General features: G+C 45.3%; 1 protein-coding gene across 1 annotated transcript in view; it reads right to left on the bottom strand.

The window, feature by feature from the left end:
* ITIH6 (inter-alpha-trypsin inhibitor heavy chain family member 6) overlaps positions 1–27,060 on the bottom strand; it is a 76,873-nt gene that overhangs the window by 9,852 nt on the left and 39,961 nt on the right. Inside the window, exons 3-9 of the mRNA XM_066580555.1 lie at positions 24,140–24,294; positions 16,114–16,224; positions 11,526–11,773; positions 11,278–11,447; positions 11,079–11,195; positions 9,215–9,386; positions 2,762–4,297 (exon numbers count right to left, since the gene is read on the bottom strand). Coding sequence (XP_066436652.1) covers positions 2,762–4,297; positions 9,215–9,386; positions 11,079–11,195; positions 11,278–11,447; positions 11,526–11,773; positions 16,114–16,224; positions 24,140–24,294 — 2,509 coding nt within the window. The remainder of the gene's footprint in view (positions 1–2,761; positions 4,298–9,214; positions 9,387–11,078; positions 11,196–11,277; positions 11,448–11,525; positions 11,774–16,113; positions 16,225–24,139; positions 24,295–27,060) is intronic.

The raw sequence follows: 27,060 nt of genomic DNA, 5'->3' as shown, positions 1-27,060 counted from the left end.
CTTGCAAGGCTGGAGTAACGTTTTATGATTGGTTGTCTTGCAATCTGTGGGGACTATTTAAATGGGGTATTGTTTGCTTGTGGCTAGCTTGAAAAAGACCATTCAGGTCGAAACGTTGCTGCCTTCAGTCTTGTCTGTCATGGGAGAATAAAGACATTTTGCACCTAGCAACTTGTATGCTGCCGCATTAATCGCATTGTGTGGATTCAGCAAGGAATATGTTCAGATTCCTGGCGGCTTTTGCATGTGGATTGTCCGACCAAATTGGAGTGGTGAGAAGTGGTGCTGTTGGCTATCCTGTATATTTCTCTACCCATGTGTACAAGTCAGCCTTTTTTGAGGGCCCACCTCACTTACAAATATACAGAGTGTTTGGTACCCTAATGTAGGTGACACAGCTTTGGACACCTATTGGGGGTACCCCGATTCGCATAGCTCCATGAGAATGTGATTCCTTTGTACCAGTCTCTCCCTCTGTCTGTAGTCTCTGCAGCTTTGTTCTCTCAGCGACATCAGTTCTGGCGCATTATGGATAGGCGCTTCTCGAACACCGACTGCCTCCTTTTTTGTGCAATTGTCTCATCTCCACGACACATCTCACACGGCTCCCCAAGCCAATTACTCGCACATTTGGCATCTCTCTCTCCCAGCAATGTAGTCTCTCTTAAGGTTCAGTAGCACTAGAATTGCTCTCCAGCTTGCAGCTCTCTATGATTTCAAGCCCTCCAGATCTCCCAACTGACCTCTACAGCCAATAGGAAGTCACGTACAACACTCCATAGAGAAATACACAAATTACAGTAATGTAGGATGGCCAGTAGTAGTCACCCGTATACCACCCAGATTACATAACTATAGGAACCATAGCAGAGCTCATAAGAGGACCTTCTCAAACTTTAGCTCCATCTTACAGTAGTACAACTTATTTTTGTCAGCCTCATAATGTACAATCTGTTTCACATGGCAACACCCCACGTATACACGGCAGATAGTCTGCTGGCGCCGTTCAGACGACTCTTCTATAATGTGTATGTAGTCCTTAAAACACCTTCTTTCGTCTCAGATTGGTTGGATCTTGAAGTGTTTACTACTTCAGCTCTTCTCTTTATACCGATCTGCTGATTTGCAGAAGGAGCCGCAGAATACATGGGCGGTGTGGGGAGTTTGCACTACAAAATATGTTTATCTGGCAATAGGTGCCATCAGCAAACACACTGAGCCGTTTTGTGGCCTGCAAATAAGCATTTATATTGGTCATTTAATATTCACTACCTCAGTGCTTTGATAGTTGTTCTTTCTGTAAATGTGCACAGTGCGTGCCAATAATCTGCCAGTGTTTGCCAACCATGTGCATAGTTTGGCAGTGCCGAGGATGATCTTCCTTTGGACAGCAGTATTTACAGCTACTTTCCTACTAGACTGGATATGTAGAAAATGGCAGAAATTACTGTGTGACCATTCATCAGTGACTGATGCTATGTTGATTGTGGTCAGGGATGTGGTTAGCTGATGATCCTAGAGATGGGATTTGCACCTATCAGAAGAATGGGGTCCCCTGAGCCTCATTTACTGATTCATATATCCCGTCATGGAAATTAACGCAATGGTGGCTACTCAACCCACTTCATTCATTACCTGCGGGAGTTACAGAAAAAGCCAAGCTGCACATATAGAGTTCCTATGTGTAAATGTATTAAGGCTGTGTTGGACTGGGATTCCTTAGGCCCGAAAGAGGAAATTACTCAGATGGCCACCAGTACAGTACAGACCATGCGAGCATCGACTTCTAAATGCATAGTAAACTCTGTAGCTATCATTGTACACATAGGACATATAATCAATAAGGGCCCTTTTACATGGGCTAATAGTAGTGTAAGACAGGCAGCAATCATTAGAGTCATGCTCGTTTAACTGGCCTTTTACATAGGCTGATATGGGTGACAAATGATTGTTCATACAATTGTTCGTTCCCCATTCTCTGCACTCTGATATTTTTTTCCGAAGAGGGGGTGCTCCCATTAAAGGAGTTGTCCCACTTCTAGCTGTTTTCAGGCAGCTCAGTACACTGCGCAGTGGCCAAGGCTGGTATTACAGGCTGAGTCTCAATCACTTCAATAGGATTCGGCCTGCAGTACCAACTTGTGCCACTGTGCAATGTACAGAGCTGCCTAAAAACAGCGAGAAGTGGGAAAACCCCTTTAAGGCATTAGCCTGTCATTTATTAAAGACAAGACTGCTCCAATCCTGGTCATCAAATTTCACAATAGTTTCAGTGAAATTGGAGCTCACTGCAGTGGCAGCCGGCATCAAAGAGGTTTCGTCCTCAATAAAGTGCTGGTAAGAGTGTCCAAAACTACTCACACCTTAGTGGGGATACAAGCACTCTCTTTCCCCCCAAAAAAATCCAGAGTGCTTTCTTAATAGTTGCCGGCAGTACATCCCCGCCCCATTCACACAGAGCTGTGCTGACAAGAACGTTCATTTTTTTTAGCTGCACAAAAGATCTGATTAGCCAACGAACAAGCGCTTAACCAAGCATCAGCCTGTGTAAAAGTACAGATATAATGGCTTTGAGCATAACCTATAAAAAAGACCATTGTGGCAAATGATTGACCCAAAATTGGGTTCTCTTCTGCTAGACTTTTGGTGCCCATCAGAGGATCGTCTGGAACTCTGGATGGGTTTCATAACACTTTACAGCATTTTCAACCCTCACTTTATGTTGTATGAAATTGATTTATACCTTTCATATACACATTACCTGCAATCTCTTCAAGATAGCTGTAAACCGGGGGAGGATTTAGGGATTCCACAAAGGACGAATATGAGAAGGTCCCAGGTAAAAGTTCAGTCTCATCAGGAAGAATAAGAAGCCTCAAGGAAGTGGGGTTTATGGGAACAGAAGTCGGAAACTCTGTGTTGAAAGGCTCTTGTACGCCATCCCCATCCCGTTCTTCCAGCGTACCTGTACTGATAGAAGAGGTGGTAAGATTACTAGTCACTGTCTCTAGTGTTGGTTCTCTAGTGGAGATGATGGTCCCTCTGCTTGGAACCATGGAGAAGTTTGAATTTTCAGAATTCAAGAAAGTGGAAGATGGTTTCTCCGTCTTGGAGAAAGCTGTCACCGTTGGTATAAAACTGCTGGGATGTAGTGTGCCAGAATTGGAGTGAGTGTTTGGGAACAGTCCAGTAGCAGGGGCCATAGTTGTTATCTTTCCTGAAGTACCAGTTGTGGTAATTCCTGGAGTTCCAATAGCTTGACCTCTGGTTCCTGTAACTTGAGAAGTTGTTGACGGTCTTGAAGTAGTTGGTTTCGTTGTGCTTATTTTGGCTGTTATGGCTGTTCTGGATGTCTTATTGGCTGGTCTAGTAAGTTTGGAAACTGTAGTGGTCTTTGTTTTTACTAGAGGAGTACTCGGAGTAGTGATAGATACTGTAGTATGAGAACTTGTAGCAAGAGGGTGAATTGCAGTAGTAGGCAATGAAGTAGTAGATGTAGTGGTCACTGGAGTAGTTTTTGGTTCATTGGGATCATCCGGCTTTACTACTATCAGGGAAGTGACAGGTGTCACAAAGTTATACTTAAGGGACAAGTTGGTGGCTTTTTCAGTGATTATTCTCCGAGCTGCGGTATCGTTTGCCTTGAACCTTGCCTGCAGTAAGTCTTGAATAGTGAAATAGGCCCAAAGCCTCTGGACAAACCACTGAATCTCATCCACATTGCCTGAACACCCAAAACTGGATTGGGTGGCATTGTTGTCCACTGTAATATCATTTTCTAAGCTGATCTTCTCTTTCTGGTCATGCGCAGTCATTCTAACCTGAAGGTTCTTGGAGCCGGATTTTAGCTTTCCAGTGACAACCAACTCTGAGCCTTCAAAATAATTGGGGAAAAGGGTCTGTGTTACATTTTGAGCTGTTTCTCCAAGGTAAGCCAACTCAATATCGAAGAGAAGAGGACTTGCAATCTCATCGTAAAAGCCCTTTAACTGCAGTGTGGCATCAGAATACTCGTAGATGCGCCGCGCTATGCCACGGTTCTCTAGAGACAGTCTACGCATGAGGTTGTAGTCGGCATCCTCGCCAAATGCCAGACAAAACAGTGAGATGGTTCCCTTGAGGGCGTTTTGTGCATTTTGCAGTATGCGGGTGGAAGCTGTAACACCAGAGGTGGCCTCTCCATCAGTCAGGAATATGATGAGGGGAATTTTTTGCTTTGTTCCACCCCTCTCCAGTTTAGGTGAAGTCTGATTGAAGATAGAAGCAGCAGCCATGATTGCGCCATTAATATCAGTCCCTGAGGAGACACAACATTTATTGTCAGTCCTTCTATAATTTTACTTTCACAAATATATCATAATCTTACTTGCTACCTATGGATTCAGACAAGGAAGTGCAAGAGCCATGTACAAACATAGTTGTTGTTTAAGGGCCCATTCATATGGGGTCCATTATAGCCAATTAGGCTTTTTACACAGTTCATGGTCCATGCAAAACAAATTGCAGCATACCTAATTATGGTCCACATCACAGACTAGAATCAGACATGCAATGTCCATTGTCTGTGGGTTATCGAACTGCACATGGGCAGGGTGTCCATGTGCTGTCCTATGTATGTTGCCCCTGGGACTCTTGCACGAAACTTGCATATGCCCCTGTGAAAAGGCCTTAACCCATATTAAAGGGAATACTTCAGTCATCCTTTTTTATGTACAGAATAGGCGATTCTAAGCATTTCAGCAATATGTTTTATTAACATATTGTTATGGTGTGCCATCCATAACAGGCAGTGGAACCAGGGTGGCGTTATTTGAGCCTGGTCCATGTGGCTATGCCTTCAGCTCTGCTATTTGCCTCTTACCTGTCGCAGCAAAAGGTCCCTGTGACATTATCTGTTGGAAATACCTCACTGGGGCCCTCTTCTCCACTTTACTGTAACATCTCCTATGGTGTATGGACTGATTGGCCAACACAGGGGACACACCTACCAGTTGACCAATCAACCATGGAGTGAGTATATTTAGCTTGCTCACACCCATTCCTGGGTGTGGGTCATTCTGTAGTCTAGCTGTTTGTGTGCTGTGCAGCTCTCTGTCTGGATCCAGTTTGGTGTGTGAGTCCAGTTCTATGTTGTGCCAGATGGGTGTAGTTTGTATGTTGGTGTTTGAGGCTAGACTTTATGTTCTGTCAGTATTTGCCTGGATTCAGATTGGAATTAATGTTTGGTGTTGTTTGCTCCCCTCCCTACGTGGGAGGACGCCTGACTCCCCTTTCATCCATAGATGGGCAGACGCCTGACTCCCCTCTCATCCATAGATGGGCAGACGCCTGACTCCCCTCCCGTCCGTAGATGGGTAGACGCCTGAATCCATGTCTTGTTTGGTGTGCGACATCAGTTTGTTGAGTATCTATGGGCTTTATCTTCCATCTGTCTAGTTCTGTCCTCTTTCATCATTTCCATCTAGGGACAGTATAAGCCCTTAGGTAAGAGATGCAGTGCCGTTCTTGTCAGGATGATTGTCCTGCTTGTAGGCAGGTTCCTCTCACTCATAAGTTGCTAGGGATAATTTTTCCATTTATGTTTGTTGGTGTGGTCCATCTTGGACCGTTATGTCTTCAGGTGAACCCCTTCTGTGTAAGTTCGTGCAGGAAAGGTGGATAAGACCTGCACGAGCATAATACCTATTCTGCACATTTTTTCTTCAAACCCCCTCTTCTGCAATGTAGCTACATGCACAGAACATCACGATAATGTCATTGCACTGCTTCAGGCTGCACAGGGATCTACTTTAGGTTATCTGATAGGCTTTAGCACTGAAGGGGCGAGCACCGTTCAGCTAGGTAAGTAGTAGCTTATTTACTTTCTTAGTAGCACTGTCAGTGAATTGGGAGCACTCTTACCAGTGGAGCATGGCTACTAAGTGGGGGCACTATTACTAAGGGGGCATATATTCAGACAGGGGGCACTATTACTAAGTAAGAGCACTAAGGGGCATCAGTACTGATTGGGGGGACACTATTGCAAAGTAATAGGACTAAGTGGACATCAATACTAAGTGGAGGGCACAAAGGGACACTGTTATTGAGTAAAGGTATTAAGGGGGCAGTGCTGAGTGGGGGGGCACAATTACTAAGCAAGTGCAGTAATTGGGGGCTCTAAGGGGGCACAGATACTGAGTTGGGGGTACTCTTACCAAGTGTAGAAGCACAATAACTAACTGAAGGCATTAAGGGGCACCATTACTGAGTTGAGGGAACTCTGGAGGCACCATTATTGAGTGGGGTACTGGAGGACATTATTGCATTCAAAGGGGCAGACAGGTGGCATTATTACCTTTAAAGGTGCACTCACAGGCATTATTTTTAAGGGGGCACGCGTTAGGTGAGGCAACAAGATGAAGAGTTTGCGTCGGTTGGGAAAATGTAGGTGGGGTGCTAGAAAAGTGAGGAGTCAAAGAGGTCTTGTGTTGCCAACTTGAGAGAGATGAGTTGTAGGTGGAAGAAATCATCATAAAGGTCTGGGCTGGAAACTATGTCAAAAGTGAATAATTTTAGTCAGAGAAGATGTCACCTGTGATCATTGGATATAATGGTACTTTAAACACTTATATGGTCTACAAAGCATCTGTGTAAAACTGTTATCTACCAATGTATGATGGTAATATTGGCCTTCATACAGTAGTTTTTATTCAGTAACAGTAAGGTAATATTATTTAGTTACTATTAAGTGATAATGGTAGTTGTCATGATAAGGTGGTATTATTTGGGCTTGGTATAGTGGTATAATTGGTAATATTGGTGTCAGGCTGTGCTGCTGGGATCTGTTGTACTATATGGGTTTCCAACAGCACACCTTCGGAGGTGTGGGATAATTGAGCTAGCTGGGTGTGGGGTTCTCTAGCTAGCCAATCCCCCTGGTCTGCTGCACATACATACCAGCCCCTCTGATTAGAGGATGCTGGTCATTTTACTCATTCTATCTTTTCCCACGCAGGACTTGGTGTTATTGCATGTTCAGGTTGAATTGTTTCTCTCAGCTCGCTTGAGGACGGTCTGGACACCTGTAGTCCCCATCTGCATCTAATGAAGCCCCCCTCTTCTCTTCCCTTCCCTTTGACAGGTGCATCCTCCAGACGTCTGGTATCTTGTGTGTGTGTCAGGTGGGTGATACCTGACACTTCCTTTTATGTCAGTTTTGTTTCTGACTCTTTCCACTTGGTGTGTTGTTGTGCACTGTGTCCTGTCCTGCTTTGGATTGTTTACGATCTCTGGGCCAGTTAGGCCCTTAGGTTCCAGCATTGAGCCATCCCTATCGGGACGATTGCCCCGCTTGCAGGCAGGTTTCCTGGGGTTAGTTGTCTTGTTAGAGGAGGGACCTTTGAGACAATAAGGACCCTTGAAGTAGGCTCGCGGGCTCAAGTGTCTTGGCCAAAATATAATCTAATACCTCGTACATTTTATAGTTATTCCATCTAACTATGTGTGCAGGTATGCAGGTGAGTGTTGTGAGCACTTGTCAGTCTTTGTGTTATGTCTGTCCGTGAGCTCTGTTTCCAGTTCGCAGTTCACTATCTTTTGGCGCTTAGTGTGTGTGGAGTTATTTGTGGAAGATTTTGGGTTTCAGAGCCAGGGCATCCTGGTAGGACTTAACAGACCATCCTTGCACCCGTGCTGAGGCGCGGTGGGTGAATGTAACAATTGGTCTTTGTATGGTGTGTTTTTATTTAGTAACACTATGATCATTTTATTCAGTCAGTATTTAGTGATAATGGGAGCGGTCTTGGTGTGACAGTAATATTTGGGCAGAATTTTCCTTTGTGTAGTGGTTTTAATGAGTAACATTATGATGGGAATATTTAACTACTGGATGGTGGTAATGTTTGTTCTTGGTATAGTAGAAGCAATGTTATGTGGTAATGATATATATATTTCTTTTTTTTGAGGGGGGCTTAACATATGCCTAGCAACACCCCTGGCATCCGCTCCACGCCGGTCTGGATGCTATGACAGGGCTCTCAGTGCATCTGGTATGCAGTACTGCATGTCACCACCCTATGCACTGATAAGCTGACAGTGCATCGAAACCAGCATGGAGCAGGCGGGCTGTGAAAGGGAGAAGCAGTTGGCATAGTACGGCTTCTCTATACACAGCATGCCACCAGGGGACAGATGAGCCGAGGAAGAAGAAATATACTAAACACCAGCACTGGGGACATATGTGCAAATATGTGCCACAGGAAAAATTGCATTAAAGATTGAATAAAATGTGTAAAACAGGCTTTGAGTGTTAAAATGATAACAGCTGCAACTGCTCTATGCAGAACAGTGCAGGCATAGTTGGAGCGGCAAATTCTACCTCTTCTTCTATGCAGTGAGGTAAATATTATTCCCCTAGCAAATTCCTAGCAATGTATTCTCCAAACTGCATAGCAGAAGACAGTTTTTGAAAGAAAAATGTACAGAATAGGTTAATAAAACATATTGCAAAAAATTATTAAAATCACCTATTCTGTACATTTAAAAAAAAACAAAACTTTAAAATGGCTCTCTGATTTAGAAACCCCACTTACTGATACAAAGTCCCTTATTTGGGATCTCCATCACTGTGCAGAGTAGCAATAAAGAGTGTTTCTGGAGGACACAGCATATCCATGCATTATGTAGACCATTGATTTCACCTTGTAATACTCCATTTCTCCTGTGGAGGCACTGCAGGGAAATTGACCACTTGCTGACATGTTCCCTACATATTACAGCTGACTGCTGATTGTTCTAGTTTGTTTTTGGTGAAAAAACATGTTAGAAACGAACTTTAAAAATTGAAAAGGCAAAGGAATTGGGCATGTTCGGAGCTCGAATGTCTGGGAACTTGGTCAGCAGTCTGTGTCTGGTTGCTGTGTACATTCCTGCATGACAAATCCCTGCACCTGGCTGAAGATTACCAGGTAGAAGTAAACATTGACATCTCCATCCACCTATACATACAAATATTGAAGATTCCCTTTAAGCCCATAAAGCGAGTTTACCGGAGAAGCAGCTTAGCCTTCTCTTTGCAGACATGAAAGTAGAGATTTCCAGGAGTTCGCTCTACTCCCTTCCAGAATAAATAGCCCAACATCCTTGTTTATACAATTTCCTGAAATTTTTACTAATGACATTTTCTTAAGTCTTAACCTTTAACGCCTTAGCAGTTTGATGAAGTCATCTTACTTACATCCATCAGCTTCAATCTTATTCACATACTCCTTGGCGCTCTTGATGTTCTGATAGGTTGCCTGGATGGATGTACCGGGTTTCCAAACCTTTACCACATCTGAGAAGGTGATAATATTGAAGGAGTCATCTCGGTGGAGGTCACTTAAGATGACGTGCATTGCGCTCTTTGTCTGAGAGCAAAAATAGGAAATATCATGCATAGGGTGGTCTACAGACTGGTGGTCTACATCTGATGGCTTACAAAGAGAAAACAGTGCCAGCGCTAACCCAGCTTTGGGTTGGGTGATTTGGTTCATATAGTACTGTCTAGCAATCCTAATTCTATCAATAGGGTTATCGGAAAACCTTAAAGGAGTTGTCCAGGTGTAAACTATTGGTGGCCTATCCTCAGGACAGGACAACAATAGCAGATCATTTGTCACCTGAGACCCCCATTGATCAGCTGTTCACTGCACCAACAATCTGGCGCATTGAGCTGATTTCTGCAGGAAGCAGTGATCCTAAACTAGGGGCCAGGTTTGGGATTGCAGGCCAAGTTCCCATTAAAATGAATAGGAAGTTTGCCTGCAATAACAAGCCTGGCCACTGCAGTAAGAACAGAGCTGTTTGCTTCCTGCAGAAATTAACTAAGTGCACATGTGCACTGGCCTGGCAAGCAGCTGATCAGTTAGAGTCCCGGGTGACGAACAGCCACCGATCTACTATTGATGACCTGTCCTCTGGATAAGGCCAGCTTCACACGAGCGTAAGCGCAATTATAGACAGTACCATAAGCTCAGTCCCATTCAAGTAATAAGACTGAGCTTGCAATACCATTCCAGGCCACTGCACAATGTATGGAGCTGTGCTAATTCCAAAGAAAAACGGTTCTTCCAAACAGCTGATTGGTGTGGGCCCCAAGTGGCGAACCACCACAATCAGATATTGATGACCTACCCTACGGATAGGTCATTAATATTTGAGTCTTGGAAAATGTCTTTAATTATGGAATTCTATGGAATATGGTGCTGTAATAACTGTGCCATGTATTGACCAAATAACATTTCCATAAAGTTGCCTAAACAACAAGAATATACAGTGCTGCCATCACCACAGAAGGCAAAAATAATATACTGCATAGAGTGCTGCCTACTATCTAAGTAGCGGTGACCATAATAGAAAAAACACCATAAAGTGTTCAAAAGATACTAATATATAGTGAGTAAATAAGAGCTTGGTACATAAAATAATACTGCTATGTAATGTCTATATAATACTGCTATACAATTTATATTTGTAATGGTTGTGAAAGGGTGTCAGGCCATTAGTGGTACCACCTTCAGGAGAAGCCCAGTATGCCTTGTTCCAGGACTGCATAGCTCTCAAGCCATTCCTGGACAGCCTGTTCATATCCGTAGTATCAGATTACTCAGGTCTTAAAAGGGTTGGACCACCATCAATTAGCTGTTTGCCGACTATTGCGCTGGTGTATGGAGGTAATTTCTGCAGGAAGTAGTGGGCTTCATTCTCACTGCAGTGGCCAGGCTTGGAATTACAGGCAATTGCCACTGAAACGAATAGAAACTTTGCCTGTAATACTCAGCCTCGCCACTGCAATGAGAATGGAGTTGTCTGCTTCCTGGAGAAATTTACTTAATGCATGACCACAACGGACCGGCGAACAGCTGATCAACGGGGATCCCGAGTGGCAGTCCCCCACCGATCTACTATTGATGGCCTATCCTAAGGCTAGGTCATCAATAGTTTACAACTGGACAACCCCTTTAACTCAAGCTGGAAATGTCACTGGAAAGGGGGCATAGAATGGGCACGAATAGCCATATTAAGCACACTTAATTAAACCTTTACACGCAAAAATTCACCTGTTTCATTTTGGTGCCAAACATTGACCCACTGACGTCTATAACAAAGATCACGTTCTTCAGGATGGCAGGAAGTCCACGTGGAGCAAAGTAGTGAACGAAATATCCATTGTAGATCTGAGTGACAAACATGAAATTATGGCGAATGACTTCACTCTACGTAAAGTACTAGAGGTCTAGGAGTCAATATATTACTTACCTGAACATCACCTGCAAGGTCTTTCAAGGTCACGTCGTACTGAGTGACAAAATCTGCAGCGATCCCGGAGTTGGACTGGGCGGCCTGTTCCTCGGGTGTTGGCTGGAACGTGATTCGTGCGCAGTGTAGACTCTTCTCTATCTCAGTCGATGGAGGTGCTGCTGCCTCCCCTGTAGGAATGATGATAACTTTGCAACTAAAATCAGTGAATTTGGTGCAATTTTAAGTTTTCCGTTACCGATACCCACCTCGCACAGTATTGGTAAGCAGTCGACTGGACCGTAGAGGTAGCACTCGAACGTACTCTATCCCAGTTCTCTCAGAGATGGTCACCTGCACGGTGAGGTTCTGGACTATCTGACCAGGCCTCACACTAACAGAGTGCTCATATTTCCCAAGTTGTCTTCTCAGTAGTTCTTCATAGGTCAACGTGAAGGTAATTTCTCCACCAGCTTCAACATTCATAGAAACTCGAAACCTCTCTGTCTCTCGATCCCTATAAGAAGGAAAGGCCGGATACATAATATATACATTACTATAAAACTCCAGCAGAAAGTCGTGACGTTATGATCCCCCTACCATGCTCCCTTGTTATGGCTCTAGTATTGGGAAGCAGTGACCATCTTGCCTTCTTTCTGGTTTGGTGTGGAAGTGTTGGTGGTGTCTATCGATATATGGGAGTGACATATTTGGATCTTCATAAAAACATGCAGACCTGGACATGTCACTTGCTGGAAGCTTTTTGCATTCCTGTGCAGCGACCTGAATAGATAGTTATTCATTAGGAAGTCAGAATCCATGATGAGATTGTTCCATCTAAACACTGCAAGTCCATATTCTTTTACCCTAGTAGTTCTCAGGGAAAGTTTTGTGCGGTTGCTCGTTTCTTCTTCCAGTGAATGGGTGTCCATATTGCATTGTGGTGTTGTATCCACCACAGTAGGACCCCCCCTATATGTTTAAATGGGACATAAAGGGGGGTCTAATTGTTAGTGTTCATTTGCTTCCTTAATGTAAAATTAGCAACATTCTATATAGGTTATCGTTAAAGGGAACATATCACGTCCCCCCCAGCACCATAAACTAAGTTATAGTCCAGTTGAGGGACATGACAGGGAGCCGGGTGATGGATTCATTACACTTACCTGCTCTCACAATCCAGCGGTGTCCCCTCTGAAGTTGGTGTGCAGCACGAAAATCTGACCCTTTTTAGAGTCCTGTGCACTTACTTTTCCATAGACTTGTATAGAACCGCGAGCACACGGGTCGATTTTTTTTGTGCTGTACCTACTTCAGAGGGGGATCTTGAGAGCAGGTAAGTATAAAAAATGCCTCACCCGGCTACCTGTCACATCCCCTAACACCAACATAACTTACTTTGTGATGCTGTGGAGATAGGTTATTTTTATAAACTTCCTATAATTTTGCTACTGTCGAATCTGTGCAATTCCTTTGAATAACTAGCGGTCTGGATGAATCTGATATAGGTAGTGCAGTGGCCAGGGTCAAACCTTTGGTGAGGGAGACAGCAGGGAACACAATGGTGGGTTACGATGGCTCTACCGTCTCCTCTCGTCAAAGTTAGCAGCCATGCTAATAGAGAAATAATAACTTAACTGTTCACGTGACGCCAGTGCCCCTTTCCAGTAACGAGTTAACAAAACCAAATAAAGAGTCCAGAGTCAAAGTGTAGTTTTAAAACTGGAGGTACACGGTTTTTACTGGATGTTTCCAACTTTGATTTTCCAAGTACATTAGTACAGACTTAAGTACAATACTGCTGGCACTTTTTCCTTTCACCATCTTCCAACACATTTGTGTTAGACAAATATTTTTTTCCCGAGATACAGGCGTCATTAGTCTCAGTTATCTGATGGAGGGTTCTAGCAAAGAACTCCTGACATGGAGAGACAAACTCAAGTAGTCCTTTCCTACTTTTCATACCCTTTTCTTGCTGACCTAGCGACATTCATGGGGCAAAACACTCACGCCAGACTTGTCCTCCGGCTTGCAGTAGCAGCGTTGGTACTGTCCCTCTACTCCATAGTTAAGCAGGGGAGTGTGCAGAATTCTCCGCTGACTCCTACTCCACGAACTAATGCTCACTTAAGGTCCCCTGGGAGGATACATCTGAAAACTAAATAAGACGAGTCAGAGCCTCAGCCTCCTGTTCACACGTCCTCCTTCTCCGACTACATCTCTCCTTCTCGCTTCTCACCAACTAAACTCTGCCCCCAACTGCTCTACCAATCACATCACACACAGCGGGTTAGGGAGACAGTCACGCGGACCCCACCAAGATTGGTGACACTAACACAAGACATTGACCCCGAAAGGTCACCTCATAAGACACAAAAAACGACAACGTAGACACAAACACACACAAATGCACAAGGACTAATCCATATGGGGTGGACAAGAACTAAACTAGAGGGTCCCTAACTCTGGGCCACTACAGTAGGACAGCACACTATCTTTGCTTTCCTCCTCTCTTGCTCATTGTTAAAGATAGCTTTTACAATTGGCATCTGCTAACTTACCAATCCTGGCAGCCATGGCGTGCATGCAGTCTCTCCTCACTGCAGTTGCCCATATCCGGTGTCTGCTCCCTCTGTGACAGCGGCTCATGGGGCAAATACACATCCATATTTTAAAGGGCCAGCGTGCACCAAGTTAATTCTTCCTTTACCTATTAACTGCCCATATCAGGCATCCTCCCTTCCCCCTATGGAGGGTGCCCAAGTATTGGGATCATTTTTGTCTCAAGATGCCACTAAATTTATTCTGATTCTCTGGTTCCTGATATTGTCTATCCCTGATTATGTTTACATCTCCACTCCTGACCTCAGCTTGTTATACTGACTATGCTACTGTCCACTGTCTGCCCTGACCTCTGGCCTTATTTACCTGCATAACCTGACCTCTGTTCCTCATGCTGAAATGTGCCACCTACCCGACCAAGATTGCCGGACAACATTCTTATTCACACCCTCTGCTACCATATCTAGGCCTTAAATAATGTCAGCTGTCACAGTACTGAGACCACTTCCTGAGTAATGCCCTGCCCTGGGGACCCTGCAGCAAAGTCCACATCCAAACTGGTGGGATTAAAGGGTGAAGACTAAGGCATCTCAAGTATTGCTTCAGAATTTGCCAAAAAACCAGACTGTCTTGGTGGAGCTACATCTGCTGATCCTAGCAGGAAGGAGGAGGAGGATGGAAGATCAGAGTGTATAAAGGGAGATAAGCATCTACATTATCAGGTAAGGAAGATTGCATAGGCTGTAAGTAGGGGGAAAGCACAGGGGGAGGGAAGGCGAATCACATAAATTGTGTATCAGATGTACAAAGAGAGAAGATAACTTGTAGACTGCACAGAGGGGATGGGGGAGTCATACACTCCTCAGCATCGGTGTCTGTCAGCACTAGGGCGGTAAGATAAATCCATTCAGGAATGAGGCTCTGCTGATAAGTGAGAGCTAGTGAAGGCAGCAGCATCCTGGACACACAGACTCACAATCAACCTGTATTACTAGGAAGACACATCTGCAACACCCCAGAGGGGTGACCATGAGCACCTGGCTAATGTGAAGAGCTGGGAGGGTGAAGTGCTGACGTGTTACGGTGGCACTTACCATTCTCTGGTCTTGTAGGGATGACATGCTGGCCAAGCTTTGACAGTCCTTTGGCAGGGAGTGCCAATAAAGGGGATGAGGGGGGGTTGTAGTAGATATCACTCGTGACGCTACCGTTCCCACACATCGTTAATCAATGCGACGGAGCAATAAACACGAAGACTTGTGTATAGTACCTCGGGTCCCTAGGAATGGTTAGGGCCCGGTATAATTTTTACTTGAAATAAACTTGTATACAAGGTAATTACAGGCACAATTGACTTGCAGTAGTTACAGGCTATATCTCAGAGGTAGGGAGGATACACAGGATCAATACGGCCCTATAGTCCACGTTATCTATATGTCACCGGTCCTCGATTGGGAGCAGTCCGGAGGACGAAAACGGGTTAGGGCCCAGTCCGCATACACTCTGGTAAGAAAACACTTATTCAGAAAAAGGCCTAGCCATTAAAGTACCTCTGTGCGGTGATACTGACTGACAGACACCCGCACAGGAAAACGCCTGTGGTATGAATAGGTACCTGGTTTAGAAACTGGGGTTGCTTTCTCTCAGTTGATGAGACTCGCTCTCATCCACTCTCCAGACGCTACGGGAAGTCACTCCTCTTCCTCCATCTTCACCTACATGGAAGCTAAAGGTCCTTCCATGCGGCTTTTGTTAGTACACTCAGACAAGATGGAACACTCAGGCTCAAGATGGAACTCCTTTCCCGCTCTCAGGTACTCACATTTATACCTTCACTTGTATCACATGACATAAGAGAATAGATACATTCAGCAAAAAAAGCTGATAGGCAATGATTTTATGAACGTTAACCCTTCAGACGCTGCAGCTGTGCAATACACATACAGAAAATGACAAGACAGCTTGCATAGTGCATCCACATGAGACAATACATGTATGACATTTATGGAGGGGACCAGGATGGTGTTCTGGGTCACTACACATCCACATGAGAAAATACTGACACCAGGACCAGGTTGTAAAGTGCATATTTTGTCTCTGATGGGGCGTTTATTTCAAAATAATGGGACCAGTACACGTTACACCACTAAAAAGAAATGCATGCAACTTGATCTTATTTTCCAAGACACATTATAACATTTCCTCTCTTACCGATCCTGCTCTAAGACATACAGAAAAAGTAACAAGAGTCTGTGAGTGTGAGACATATTGTTAACTTACTACTTGTGTTCTCACCTTGTCCCGACATGAGCTGTAGTCTTTCCTTGGCGTCTTGCTTCATCGTACATCTTCTTGGCCAGGTGTTTTTCTTTGACCTCCGCTACATGAGTCCGACCATTAACAGTGCTGGAAGTACAGAATTCATAGGTGACACCTAAATAACTTGTCTGGTTTACAAAACCCATCTTCAAATACCCTATTAGGTCATTCTGTCATAAAAGAGGATCCCAAATGCAATCTGAACTTGCATGTATTTGCCAGAATGGAGAGCGTCTGCAAAGGGTGTTTCTGGGGGGGCTCTACATGTATGTGCTTTACATGAACAGGGTGTTTCCTCCTGGGTCGCCCTGCAGGGTCATTGATACTTGCTGTTGGGTTCCCTCATGGATAATAATCACTGGGGTCGGGACCCCAGCAACGAGACCAAGCTGTGATTCCTCCTGGGTCTCTTGTCTAACACCCTACATGCATAGACTTAGGGCTCCTTCACACGTGCAAAACACAGAGAATAGAGCCCATTCATTTCAATGGGTTCGTTCACATGTCCGTATTTTGTGCGCACATTCCGGTCGTGCAAAAAAAACACAGCATGCTCTATTTTTCTGCGCAATTGTGCACCAAAAAATCCTGATAGAAGTCCATGGGGGGAAGCAATACGCAAGGAGATGCATAAAATGCTGCGTAAATCTGTTGGAAAAAACAAACCTGGAGCTAATTAGCCATTTCAAGTGGTATATCTTGTTTTCCACGCGCACATTTACGTGTCCAGCAGCTGGAAAAAGTACCGTAAAATATGCCTGCAGAAAAACATTGTTCGTTCCGCAAAAAAACAGTGCTTAGGCGTACGCAAATGCGTATATGCCCATGTGAATGAGCTCTTAATCAACGCTGCACAATAAGAGGTCAGAGAATGTAGTGGACCATAATATGGCTGACAATGGTAGCTGCTCTGGAAACTGAAGCTGACAACATTTAACCCTTTCCAATCCAATTTGTATCCTGGTTTTCCTAGGGGGCTTACTCTTTTTCTGCCATTACACAACAGCGATAAATATGCTGGCTAAAGCCAGTACTGCATGAGGTGACACGTTGGATAGGCTCTGACGGCAGAGAGGCTGGCAATATACAGTAAGAGAACCCCGGTGGATGTCTTCCAACATCGGAGCTGTATAGCCTTAAATCATAATGTCTTTAGACGTCAGACAGTGGATTGGAAAGGGTTAAAGGGGTGATATGAGGTATATTTTTCCATTAAAAGTCTGTTCCCCATGCAGTAAAATAACTAACCAGTATATACTTCCCTCTCCCGGCTCCCGTTGTGTCCCGTGGCGCTGCTCTATCCTCTGCCGGCTCCTGCTGTGTCCTGTGGCGCTGCTCTATCCTCTGCCGGCTCCCGCTGTGTCCTGTGGCGCTGCTCTATCCTCTGCCGGTTCCTGCTGTGTCCTGTGGCGCTGCTCTATCCTCTGCCGGCTCCCGCTGTGTCCTGTGGCGCTGCTCTATCCTCTGCCGGCTCCCGCTGTGTCCTGTGGCGCTGCTCTATCCTCTGCCGGCTCCCGCTGTGTCCTGTGGCGCTGCTCTATCCTCTGCCGGCTCCCGCTGTGTCCTGTGACGCTGCTCTATCCTCTGCCGGCTCCCGCTGTGTCCTGTGGCGCTGCTCTATCCTCTGCCGGCTCCCGCTGTGTCCTGTGGCGCTGCTCTATCCTCTGCCGGCTCCCGCTGTGTCCTGTGGCGCTGCTCTATCCTCTGCCGGCTCCCGCTGTGTCCTGTGGCGCTGCTCTATCCTCTGCCGGCTCCCGCTGTGTCCTGTGGTGCTGCTCTATCCTCTGCCGGCTCCCGCTGTGTTCTGTGGCGCTGCTCTATCCTCTGCCGGCTCCCGCTGTGTCCTGTGGCGCTGCTCTATCCTCTGCAGCTTTGTTTATTTATAGGCGGCAGACCCGCCCAGTTTACTGCACTGCAACCAATAACAAATCTCTGTCATTGGCTGCAGTGCCTTGGACATCCTGTAAACAGGCGGGGGCAGCCTGTAAAGGTGATGTAAGAGTAGAGACCCGGAGTGGCGCCACAGGACACACCAGGGAGTAGGGAGAGGCAAGTACATGCCAGTTAGTTATTTTACTGCATGGAGAACAGACTTTAAATGAAAAACTATAACTTGGACCACTACTTTAACCCTTTCCAGTCCAATTTGTATCCTGGTTTTCCTTAGGAGGCTTACTCTTTTTCTGCCGTTATACAACGGCGCTATCTGCTGGCTAAAGCGAGTACTGCATGAGGTGACACGTTGGATAGGCTCCGACAGCAGAGAGGCTGGCAATATACAGTAAGAGAACCCTGACTGATGTCTACCAACATCAGAGCTGTACAGCCTTAAATCATAATGTCTTTAGACGTCAGACAGTGGATTGGAAAGGGTTAAGCTGGCTATACCTGTTGGATAAGTGCTCAATTGGCCAACAGGCATTCCTCCCAACTAGAGATGAGCGAGCATACTCGCTAAGGCTAACTACTCGAGGAAATAGTGCCTTAGTCGAGTATCTGCCCGCTCGTGTCTCAAGATTCGGCTGCCGGCGTGGGTGACAGGTGAGTTGCGGCGGTGAGCAGGGGGGAGAGAGGGAGAGAGGGATCTCCCCTCCGTTCCTCCCCGCTCTCCCCCGCCGCCGGCACCCGAATCTTTAGACACGAGCAGGCAGATACTCGACTAAGGCACTACTCGCTTGAGTAGTTAGCCTTAGCAAGTATGCTCGCTCATCTCTACCCCCAACCCTACCATAGATATGCATGTTGGGCTGCACTGATCACATATGCGTTCTCAATGGGGAAAGGTGGAATAAGCCGCTACCAGACACCTCTAGTGGCGGATTATTTCCTCTGAAATCAAAGGATCACCCATGCTGAGATTCAACATGCCCGCCCCTTCTTTTTGAGTCAGGATGCAACAATATACGTTTAACGTGAATGGGCACCTTTAGACAATCGGTATTCAGGAGGACAATCAAGTTAATGTTCAGAAGATCATAGATTACAGAATTCGCCTTATTATTGGTCTGCTTTTCCAGTCATAGCTTTTTCGTTTAGCTTCAGTTCTCCTCCAAAAGCCACTGCTGGTAATTATTAAAATTCTAAAGGTGCAAATCTAAGAGGGGTACGGGAGCCCCCATTATATTAACTGTGCAAACAATGTTTTTATTTTCAGAGTGGTTCCGATGTAATTTTTAAGTGACTGTTGCTTTAAGAATTGTTTGCCTCCAGGTTGCTGCGTAGACCGGAGTGTTGCTGCAGATCTGTGGCTGGCGGATGTTCCACAAAAGTACATGAGTTTTGGAGTCTATGTAAGGTTCCACGGTTGGAGTCAGAGTGAGTGACGCAGACAAAAAATTAAAGGGTTTGTCTCGTTAGAAAATTACTTTTAAAACTTAGAGCCACATCACTTAAAACAAACAAATGGATACTTACGGTCCTCAGCCCCAGTCATCCAGCAATGCAGCTCCGCATCCCCGCTAAAAATCTCCTGGCATCATGGCGCCCACGATGTGAGCGCTGATGCCAGGAGAACAAGTAGTAACCCTGTAGCCTCTGATTGGCAAGTGGCGGTCACCTGACTTTCACTATCAACAGAGATTGGTAGGGCTGTGGGGCTGCAGTGCTGGATCACCGGGGCCAAGGAAGGTAAGTACCCATTTGTTTTATTGTTTTAAGTGTTGTGGCTCAAAATTTTTAACCCTTTGCAATTTAATTTTGGATTCAGGGTTTTCTAGGGAGATCTCTCTTTCTGCCATTATACAATGGCGCCATCTGCTGGCTAGAGCCAGTACTGCAGTATGGGACATGCTGGAGAGGCCCCCCGACAACAGAGCGGCCAGTAATATACAGTAAGAATAACAAGCCGGACATCTTCCGACATCAAAGCTGTACAGCCTTCAATCAGAATGTCTTCAGACGTCAGACAGTGGATTGGAAAGGGTTAAAGGTGATTTTCTTCAGACAAACCCTTTAAGCTGTGCAAAAGAGCTGCGCTAAATGCCTGTGGGCTGCTGAGGTTCTGTGGTAGGTTCTGTGCTGCAATAGCAATGTAAAGAAGCTCTCTATGGAAAAAGTCTGGTAGAGCGAGTGGAAAGAAATCCGGAACTATGCATACTGCACCATCCATCTGGAAAACCCTGCAGAAAAACTCCAAAGTAGATACCCATTAGTGCCTATTGTGAAGTTTCCCGAATGTTGCTCCATTGAGTCCAGTTTAATAACTAAAAGATAAAAGATGTGGCCTCGGTCTGTTTCCATTTTTCCCTACCATCTGCCCCGCTAAAATCCCTGGTCCTGCGAATACCTCCACCATTTCAGGAGAGGATCTACATGCCCAAGGTAAAGCCCTGGAGACTCTAGATAAGGACTCCCATTTGGCCCATCCGAAACCAAACGCAACAACGGAGAAGACAACTTAGCACCAATCAGTTACCAGTCACATGAAAAGTGGTTGTCCAGATAGGAATATCCCTTTATGTGCTCTTCATACTGAAGTACATTGACCCTATTATTCAGGCCTAAGAATCCGTTGAAGCTGACAGACCACCCATCTATCAAGCAAAATTAGGACAGTCTACAATAGCCGCATCATTCAGGATGTTCATTATACCTCGGAGAGTTTTGTTGTTGCGCAAGCCGCATCTGTTGAAAAGGAACAATCTTTATTCCCGGTGGTAATTTACGATCCAGCACACTGTGTCCTGAACTTAGCTGATCTCAAGAGTCGATAGAATTCATTAATGATGGACATTAGGACACAAACATCTCAAACTGGTCATCTCTGTCCCTGACTCCAAGACGTTGCAATCCATGTTGATTCCTTCTTGTATAGAAAAGAATAAGGCAGCTGAATACAGCGACTCCTCTGTCTCTACGTCTCCAGGCAAGCTGAAGTCTTTAGAGAGACATGCATAGACGGCCGGCCAGCGTAAACTTGAGAAGGACAGGGGCCGGCCAAGATTAACTTGGCTACCGTGACAAAACCTTCCCTTGTGAGCTGTGTGTGAGGATGACTTGCACCATTTCTTTCCTCTTTTCTGTTTATTCTTGGTCATTTTCCAAGCTTGACTTCAAAGCACAAGGTTATTTTTGAATTATTATTTCACGGCCAACATCAGCAAAGTGGTAAGAAACCGGCAGCGACCTTCTCCGCGTTAGGATTATATAGCGATAAGCCTACTTTCACTCTCAGCAAGCGATTGACAGGGTTTATGACTGCTATCCATGAGTGAAGTTCTTAGTGGACACCAGTTTAATGGAGTTGTTTGGGACTTTGGGCATTTTTTTTTATGGATGTACTATCTTCAGGATAGAGCATCAATAGTTGATTGGTGGGAGTCCGCTGCTTGAGATTCCCACCGATCAGCTGATTTCTGGCACTGCTGTCAGTGTGGTTAGCGCTAGAAGCAGACAGCGCTCTCACCATTGCAGGGGTCTTGTTTGGTACTGCGGGCACCAATGGGAACTGTGCCTGTCAAATCAATGCACTACAGACAGAGAAATCTACTTCCTGCGTTGTCTGTACTGGTAGTGGCAGTATGAATCAACTGATTGGTGTGGATACTGAGGGGAAGACCCCTGCCAATCATTTATTGATGAGCTACCCTAAGGATGGGTCATCAATAGAAAAATCTCCCAAAGTTCAGACAAACCCTTCCTACTGTAGAGAATGAAAATGAAGACCATGGTCAACTATAAAATCTTAAAGTGTTCCTTTCTCCTTCCTCATCGCCTCTCTCCACTCTTTGTCAAAAAGAAAATCCCGCCCCTAGAAGTTGTTGCCGTTTTGCTGCAAAACTCGGCATGCAGTTCCATCTCAGACAGATATGTAAATGATGAGAGTTGTGGTGTGATCAGATGAATGGTCTTGCCGCATGAGGCCCTAAAAGTGGTCCCCAACTTCCCCCCTGGCCCATAAAAAGTCTCTCGGAGGCTCCTTGTGTGCAGTGACCTCTTCTTCCAATTCTGTAAAGCTTGTTGACCACTAGACGCCTCTATGACGCAGAGAAGAGATTTCACACCGTTACCAGAGTCTGAGAGAGGCGCATTATTGGGATGCAAGAATCTGGATGGTCGTATTGACGAATTGCCCACCATCTGGGCCATTCGGACCAGACTGTTAGGAGGTGTTGGGACCAGTGGATGTGTGAAGACTCACAAGGTGAACGGGCTCAGGACGCCCTCGACAGACCACCAGTAGAGACGATCGCCTGATCATCGACAAACACAAGCAGCTGCATCTATTTAGTTGACCGCCATCAAGAGACAGGTGGTGCCATCGTTACAGGCCCCTGTGTCTGCTGAAACCATTTCCAGGCACTTGGCTGAAGGATATTTGGTCTCTCGGCGCCCATTGCTGTCACCTCCGTTTACAGTGGTGTCGTGAACGATGAAACTGGACTGCTACGGAGTGGAACCGGGTTGTCTTCAGCAATGAATCCAGGTTTAGTTTGGGCACTGACGACAGTCGTATTTGTGTCTGGAGACCTAGGGGTGAGCACAACATTGCCACACTTCTGTGGCCTGCCCAGTCACTAGACATAGATTCCTACATATGCAATTGAACATGTATGGGGCAATCTGGGATACCAAGTTCAACAGCCTACGAGTTTGCACGATTTAGACGCTTCGTTACAGCAAATGTGGACCAATATGCCGCAGGATACCATACAGAACCTGTATGCCTTCATGCCGACCCGTATCACATCTTTTATCCAAGCTAGAGGCAGCCAACAGGGTACTAGAGCCTCCATGCCCGCCTGTATCACATCTTGTATCCAAGCTAAAGGCAGTAAAACAGGGTACTAGAGCCTCCATGCCCGCCTGTATCACATCTTGTATCCAAGCTAGAGGTGATACAACAGGGTACTAGAGCTTCTATGCCCGCCCGTATCACATCTTGTATCCAAGCTAGAGGTGATACAACAGGGTACTAGAGCTTCCATGCCCTCCCGTATCACATCTTGTATCCAAGCTAGAGGTGATACAACAGGGTACTAGATCCTCCATGCCCACCTGTATCACATCTTGTATCCAAGCTAGAGGCATCCCAACAGGGTACTAGAGCCTCCATGCCCATGCTCTGGTTTTTCTTCAGAACGTAAATCTTTTGCCTTTTACTAAATCTCCTTGCCTGTCCGTATCACATCTTGTATCCAAGGTAGAGGCGGTACAACAGGGTACTAGAGCCTCCATGCTCACCCCTATCACATCTTATATCCAAGCTAGAGGTGGTACAACAGGGTACTAGAGCCTCCATGCCCTCCCGTATCACATCTTGTATCCAAGCTAGAGGTGGTACAACAGCGTACTGGAGCCTCCATGCCCTTCCGTATCACATCTTGTATCCAAGCTAGAGGTGGTACAACAGGGTACTGGAGCCTCCATGCCGGCCCGTATCCCATCTTGTATCCAAGCTAGAGGTGGTACAACAGGGTACTAGAGCCTCCATGCCCTCCCGTATCACATCTTGTATCCAAGCTAGAGGTGGTACAACAGGGTACTGGAGCCTCCCCTCAATGGGTCAGCTTTCCACAATAAATTCTGCTTTTGCTCTGATATTGTAGCCACTTACTTGTATCCACATTACAATCAGGGCTCTTGCACACTTGCGTTTTTCTTGCGCGTTTTTTTCACGCGATTCTCAATTGGACTTTCTAATGTTAAAAACGCATCACAAGTTGGCGCTTTGCAATTTTTGTGCGATGCGTTTTTAAGATTAGAAAGTCCCATTGAGAATCGCGTGAAAAAAACGCGCAAGAAAAACGCAAGTGTGCAAGAGCCCTCAACCACAGAAACTTTCATTAGATTCCGACAACTTCTTCTAGGTGTGTGTGGGGTGGGGTGTTGGGGGGGGGGGGGATTTTTTTTGTCAATGAGTGTACAAACTCGTCGTTTTATGGTATTCATGTCATTGGACGTCACAGCCTGGGAGAGAAGTCAAGTAATTCTTAATTATTAAACATATATTATTAATTGTGATACCCCCAGTTATATCTCTGAAGAAGATCCCACTACTTACAGCGTGAAGTTAGATATGAATGCCGAGCTGGGTAAGTCCAAATCAAAGATGGCTTCTTTAGACTCAGCATGAGGGTTGACCATAACAGTCTGCACCTTGGTATAGGCATAGCGGGACACTATGGTAGATTGTATGCAGAGGCTGTTGATCGTCAGCTAGGAGAGATTAAATATATTCATGGTGAGTATACATGTGCATTAATAACATATTATTCAGAGCAGTAGTTTGTTCTGCAGAGCTGTACTTCCTATTACTGTATAATAGGGAGCAAGACGTTGAAATGATAGAGATAACATACAAATGGGACAAGGGGTGCATTACATGGGATGTGTAAGAGAAACCATAGTGTCTTCTGAACACCATCTTGTTCATTACTTAATTTTCTAACTTACTTACCTGAAGTAGAAAACTGCGATTGACCTTCGCTCACACAAATGTGTGGCCAGACAGCTGACTAAATATGGACTTTATGTTTTAGAAATATACTCTGCTTAGCAAATAGAACTCTTTATCATCCGTTTTATTTTATTTGATCTTCTATACATATATTTAACTATGTAAACCTTAACTAAGCTCAGGAATGCTTATGGATTACCAATTAGTGACCTCAGCGAGTGACTAGAGGCCCAAAGACTGACATTACAGCGCGTTCCAAGTTTAATAGTCGGTAATAAAAAGGCATTACAAGTCAGCTGACCTTTAGTCTCTCTTTCAATGTATTTGTCTTAAATTACTATATACACTTTGGCTGGTTAACAAATAAACGGAATCATTCGCGATTTAGACAAATGCTCTCGAAGTGATTCTCCGAATAGCTCGTCCTTAACCTTAATTTGGAACAGAAGAATATACCTGTAGTGCTCCATTGCGCTAACAGATGCATCTACAATAGATATGAGCGAGTATACTCGCTAAGGCACATTACTCGAGCGAGTAGTGCCTTAGCCGAGTATCTCCCCGCTCGTCTCAAAAGATTCGGGGGCCGGCGCAGGTGACAGGTTAGTTGTGGGGGGGAGAGAGGGAGAGAGAGATCTCCCCTCCGTTCCTCCACGCTCTCCCCCGCCGCTCCCCGAGCCCCGAATCTTTAGAGACGAGCGGGGAGATACTCGGCTAAGGCACTACTCACTCGAGTAATGTGCCTTAGCGAGTATACTTGCTCATCTCTAATCTACAATTAAAGGGGTTTTCCAGAATGTCACATTAGGCTATCAATGTGTGATTGGTGGGGTCTGACCACTGGGACTCCACTAATCTGCAGAATAAAAGGGCTGATACACCAGACAAAGCCAACAATATGGAAATGCCTCTCCGTCCAGTATAAATGTAGAATGGGAATGTGGAATTACAGCAGGTAATGTAGACTCTTCATTCTGCTGTTTAGTGGGGCTGCCAGGGGACCAAGCCTCAGCAATAATATATTGGCGGCCCATGCTAAGAAATTCCATTTAAATCCTGACAATTCACTTGATCTTACTTATCTTTTTATAATCGAGTACGCATGTATATGGGGCCTCTTAATTTTTCCCTGATAGATGATGTTGGAATAAAGCAGTATTGGGCACATTGAATTTAACACCCAATCCTTTTGTACCCACTGGAGATAAGCCGCTGCCAGATGTGTCTGTGGCTTTCTCCACGTCCACATGTAAAGCCCATGAGCTCTCTGTCAAACCACCAAGTGTTCATGTGTATGGGGGAGCTGGGAGAAATAGCTCTCAGCTGAATGAGCATTCAGCCGATAGTTATGGAAGTGTATGAACACCTCTAGAATAAAGACAGCCTCATTTGGTATGTTGAACTCTTACAACATAGTAACATAGTATGTTAGGCTGAATGAAGACAATGTCCATCTAGTTCAGCCTGTTTCCACCCCCCTTGTTGATCCAGAGGAAGGCAAAACAAACCCAAATGAGGCAGAAGTCAATTTAGCTCATTTGGGGGGGAAAATTCATTCCTCACTCCATAATGGCAGTCAGAATAATCCCTGGATCAACGTTTTAAATATCCTACCTGACTGCACGACCCAGATTAACAACTCTTCTGACTATTTAATGTATATATCCTGTAATATCATAGCGCTCTAAAAAGACATCTAGTCGCCTCTTTAACTAATCTGTCATTTTGATTTTGCCATCACCACGTCCTCAGGCAGAGTGGATATCTATATAATGTGAACAAGGATAAACAAGATTCCCAGCCAACAAAAAAAGTATCAACCAATGCAAGAAATACTGAAACACACAAGTTATCTTGCTACTCTGACGTGCCGAAATTCAGTGGGACAGTGTTAGGTCTGGCAGATGTGGGCGTCGTGCTGTGAATCTGTGATTGCCTTTTTTCCAGCACTGTCATGGGTAAATTCGTTCTGCTTCTTCCACCCATCTGCAGATTGTTGGTCATCTCTTCACCACTATATAGAGGCCTCATACCTGACAGCCCCTGCTGCGGTGTTGGTGTATGAGCCCTCATATAGGCACGTGTCACAGCCGCTCCTGTTTGTTCCTGTTTTTGCAGTTAATGCTTTGTCTTCAGTTTGCTCAAGTACTTCCAACCTGGTCCTGACCGTGCTCACTCCTTGGTTCTGCAGATGGCGTGGTGTTATCCAAATTCCTGGCTTTCTGGTGATCAGTCCTGATAGGGATAATCAGCACCTAGGTTCCTGTGCAGGGCCGCCCTTGTCAGGGCAAATTCTCTGCTATTGATGGGCTGGGACTTTCCATTTCTTGCTTCCAGCATAGGGCTTGGTCCCCTGGTCACCTTACATTTTAAGTCACGCCTTCCAGCGGTGAGCATCTGGGTTTCCAGAGTCGGCTGTTTGCCCTGCCAGTCTGTTCCATGTACTGTTTGGGCGACACAGCAGATCCACAACAAATTATTAACAGTCAGGAACTAATATCATGTAGGACCCTCTCTAGCCCAGA

Source organism: Eleutherodactylus coqui, chromosome 10, assembly GCF_035609145.1.
Source record: "Eleutherodactylus coqui strain aEleCoq1 chromosome 10, aEleCoq1.hap1, whole genome shotgun sequence".
NCBI classification, from domain to species: domain Eukaryota; kingdom Metazoa; phylum Chordata; class Amphibia; order Anura; family Eleutherodactylidae; genus Eleutherodactylus; species Eleutherodactylus coqui.
Note: the sequence above shows the minus strand (reverse complement) of the source record. Positions and strands in the feature narration are given on the sequence as shown.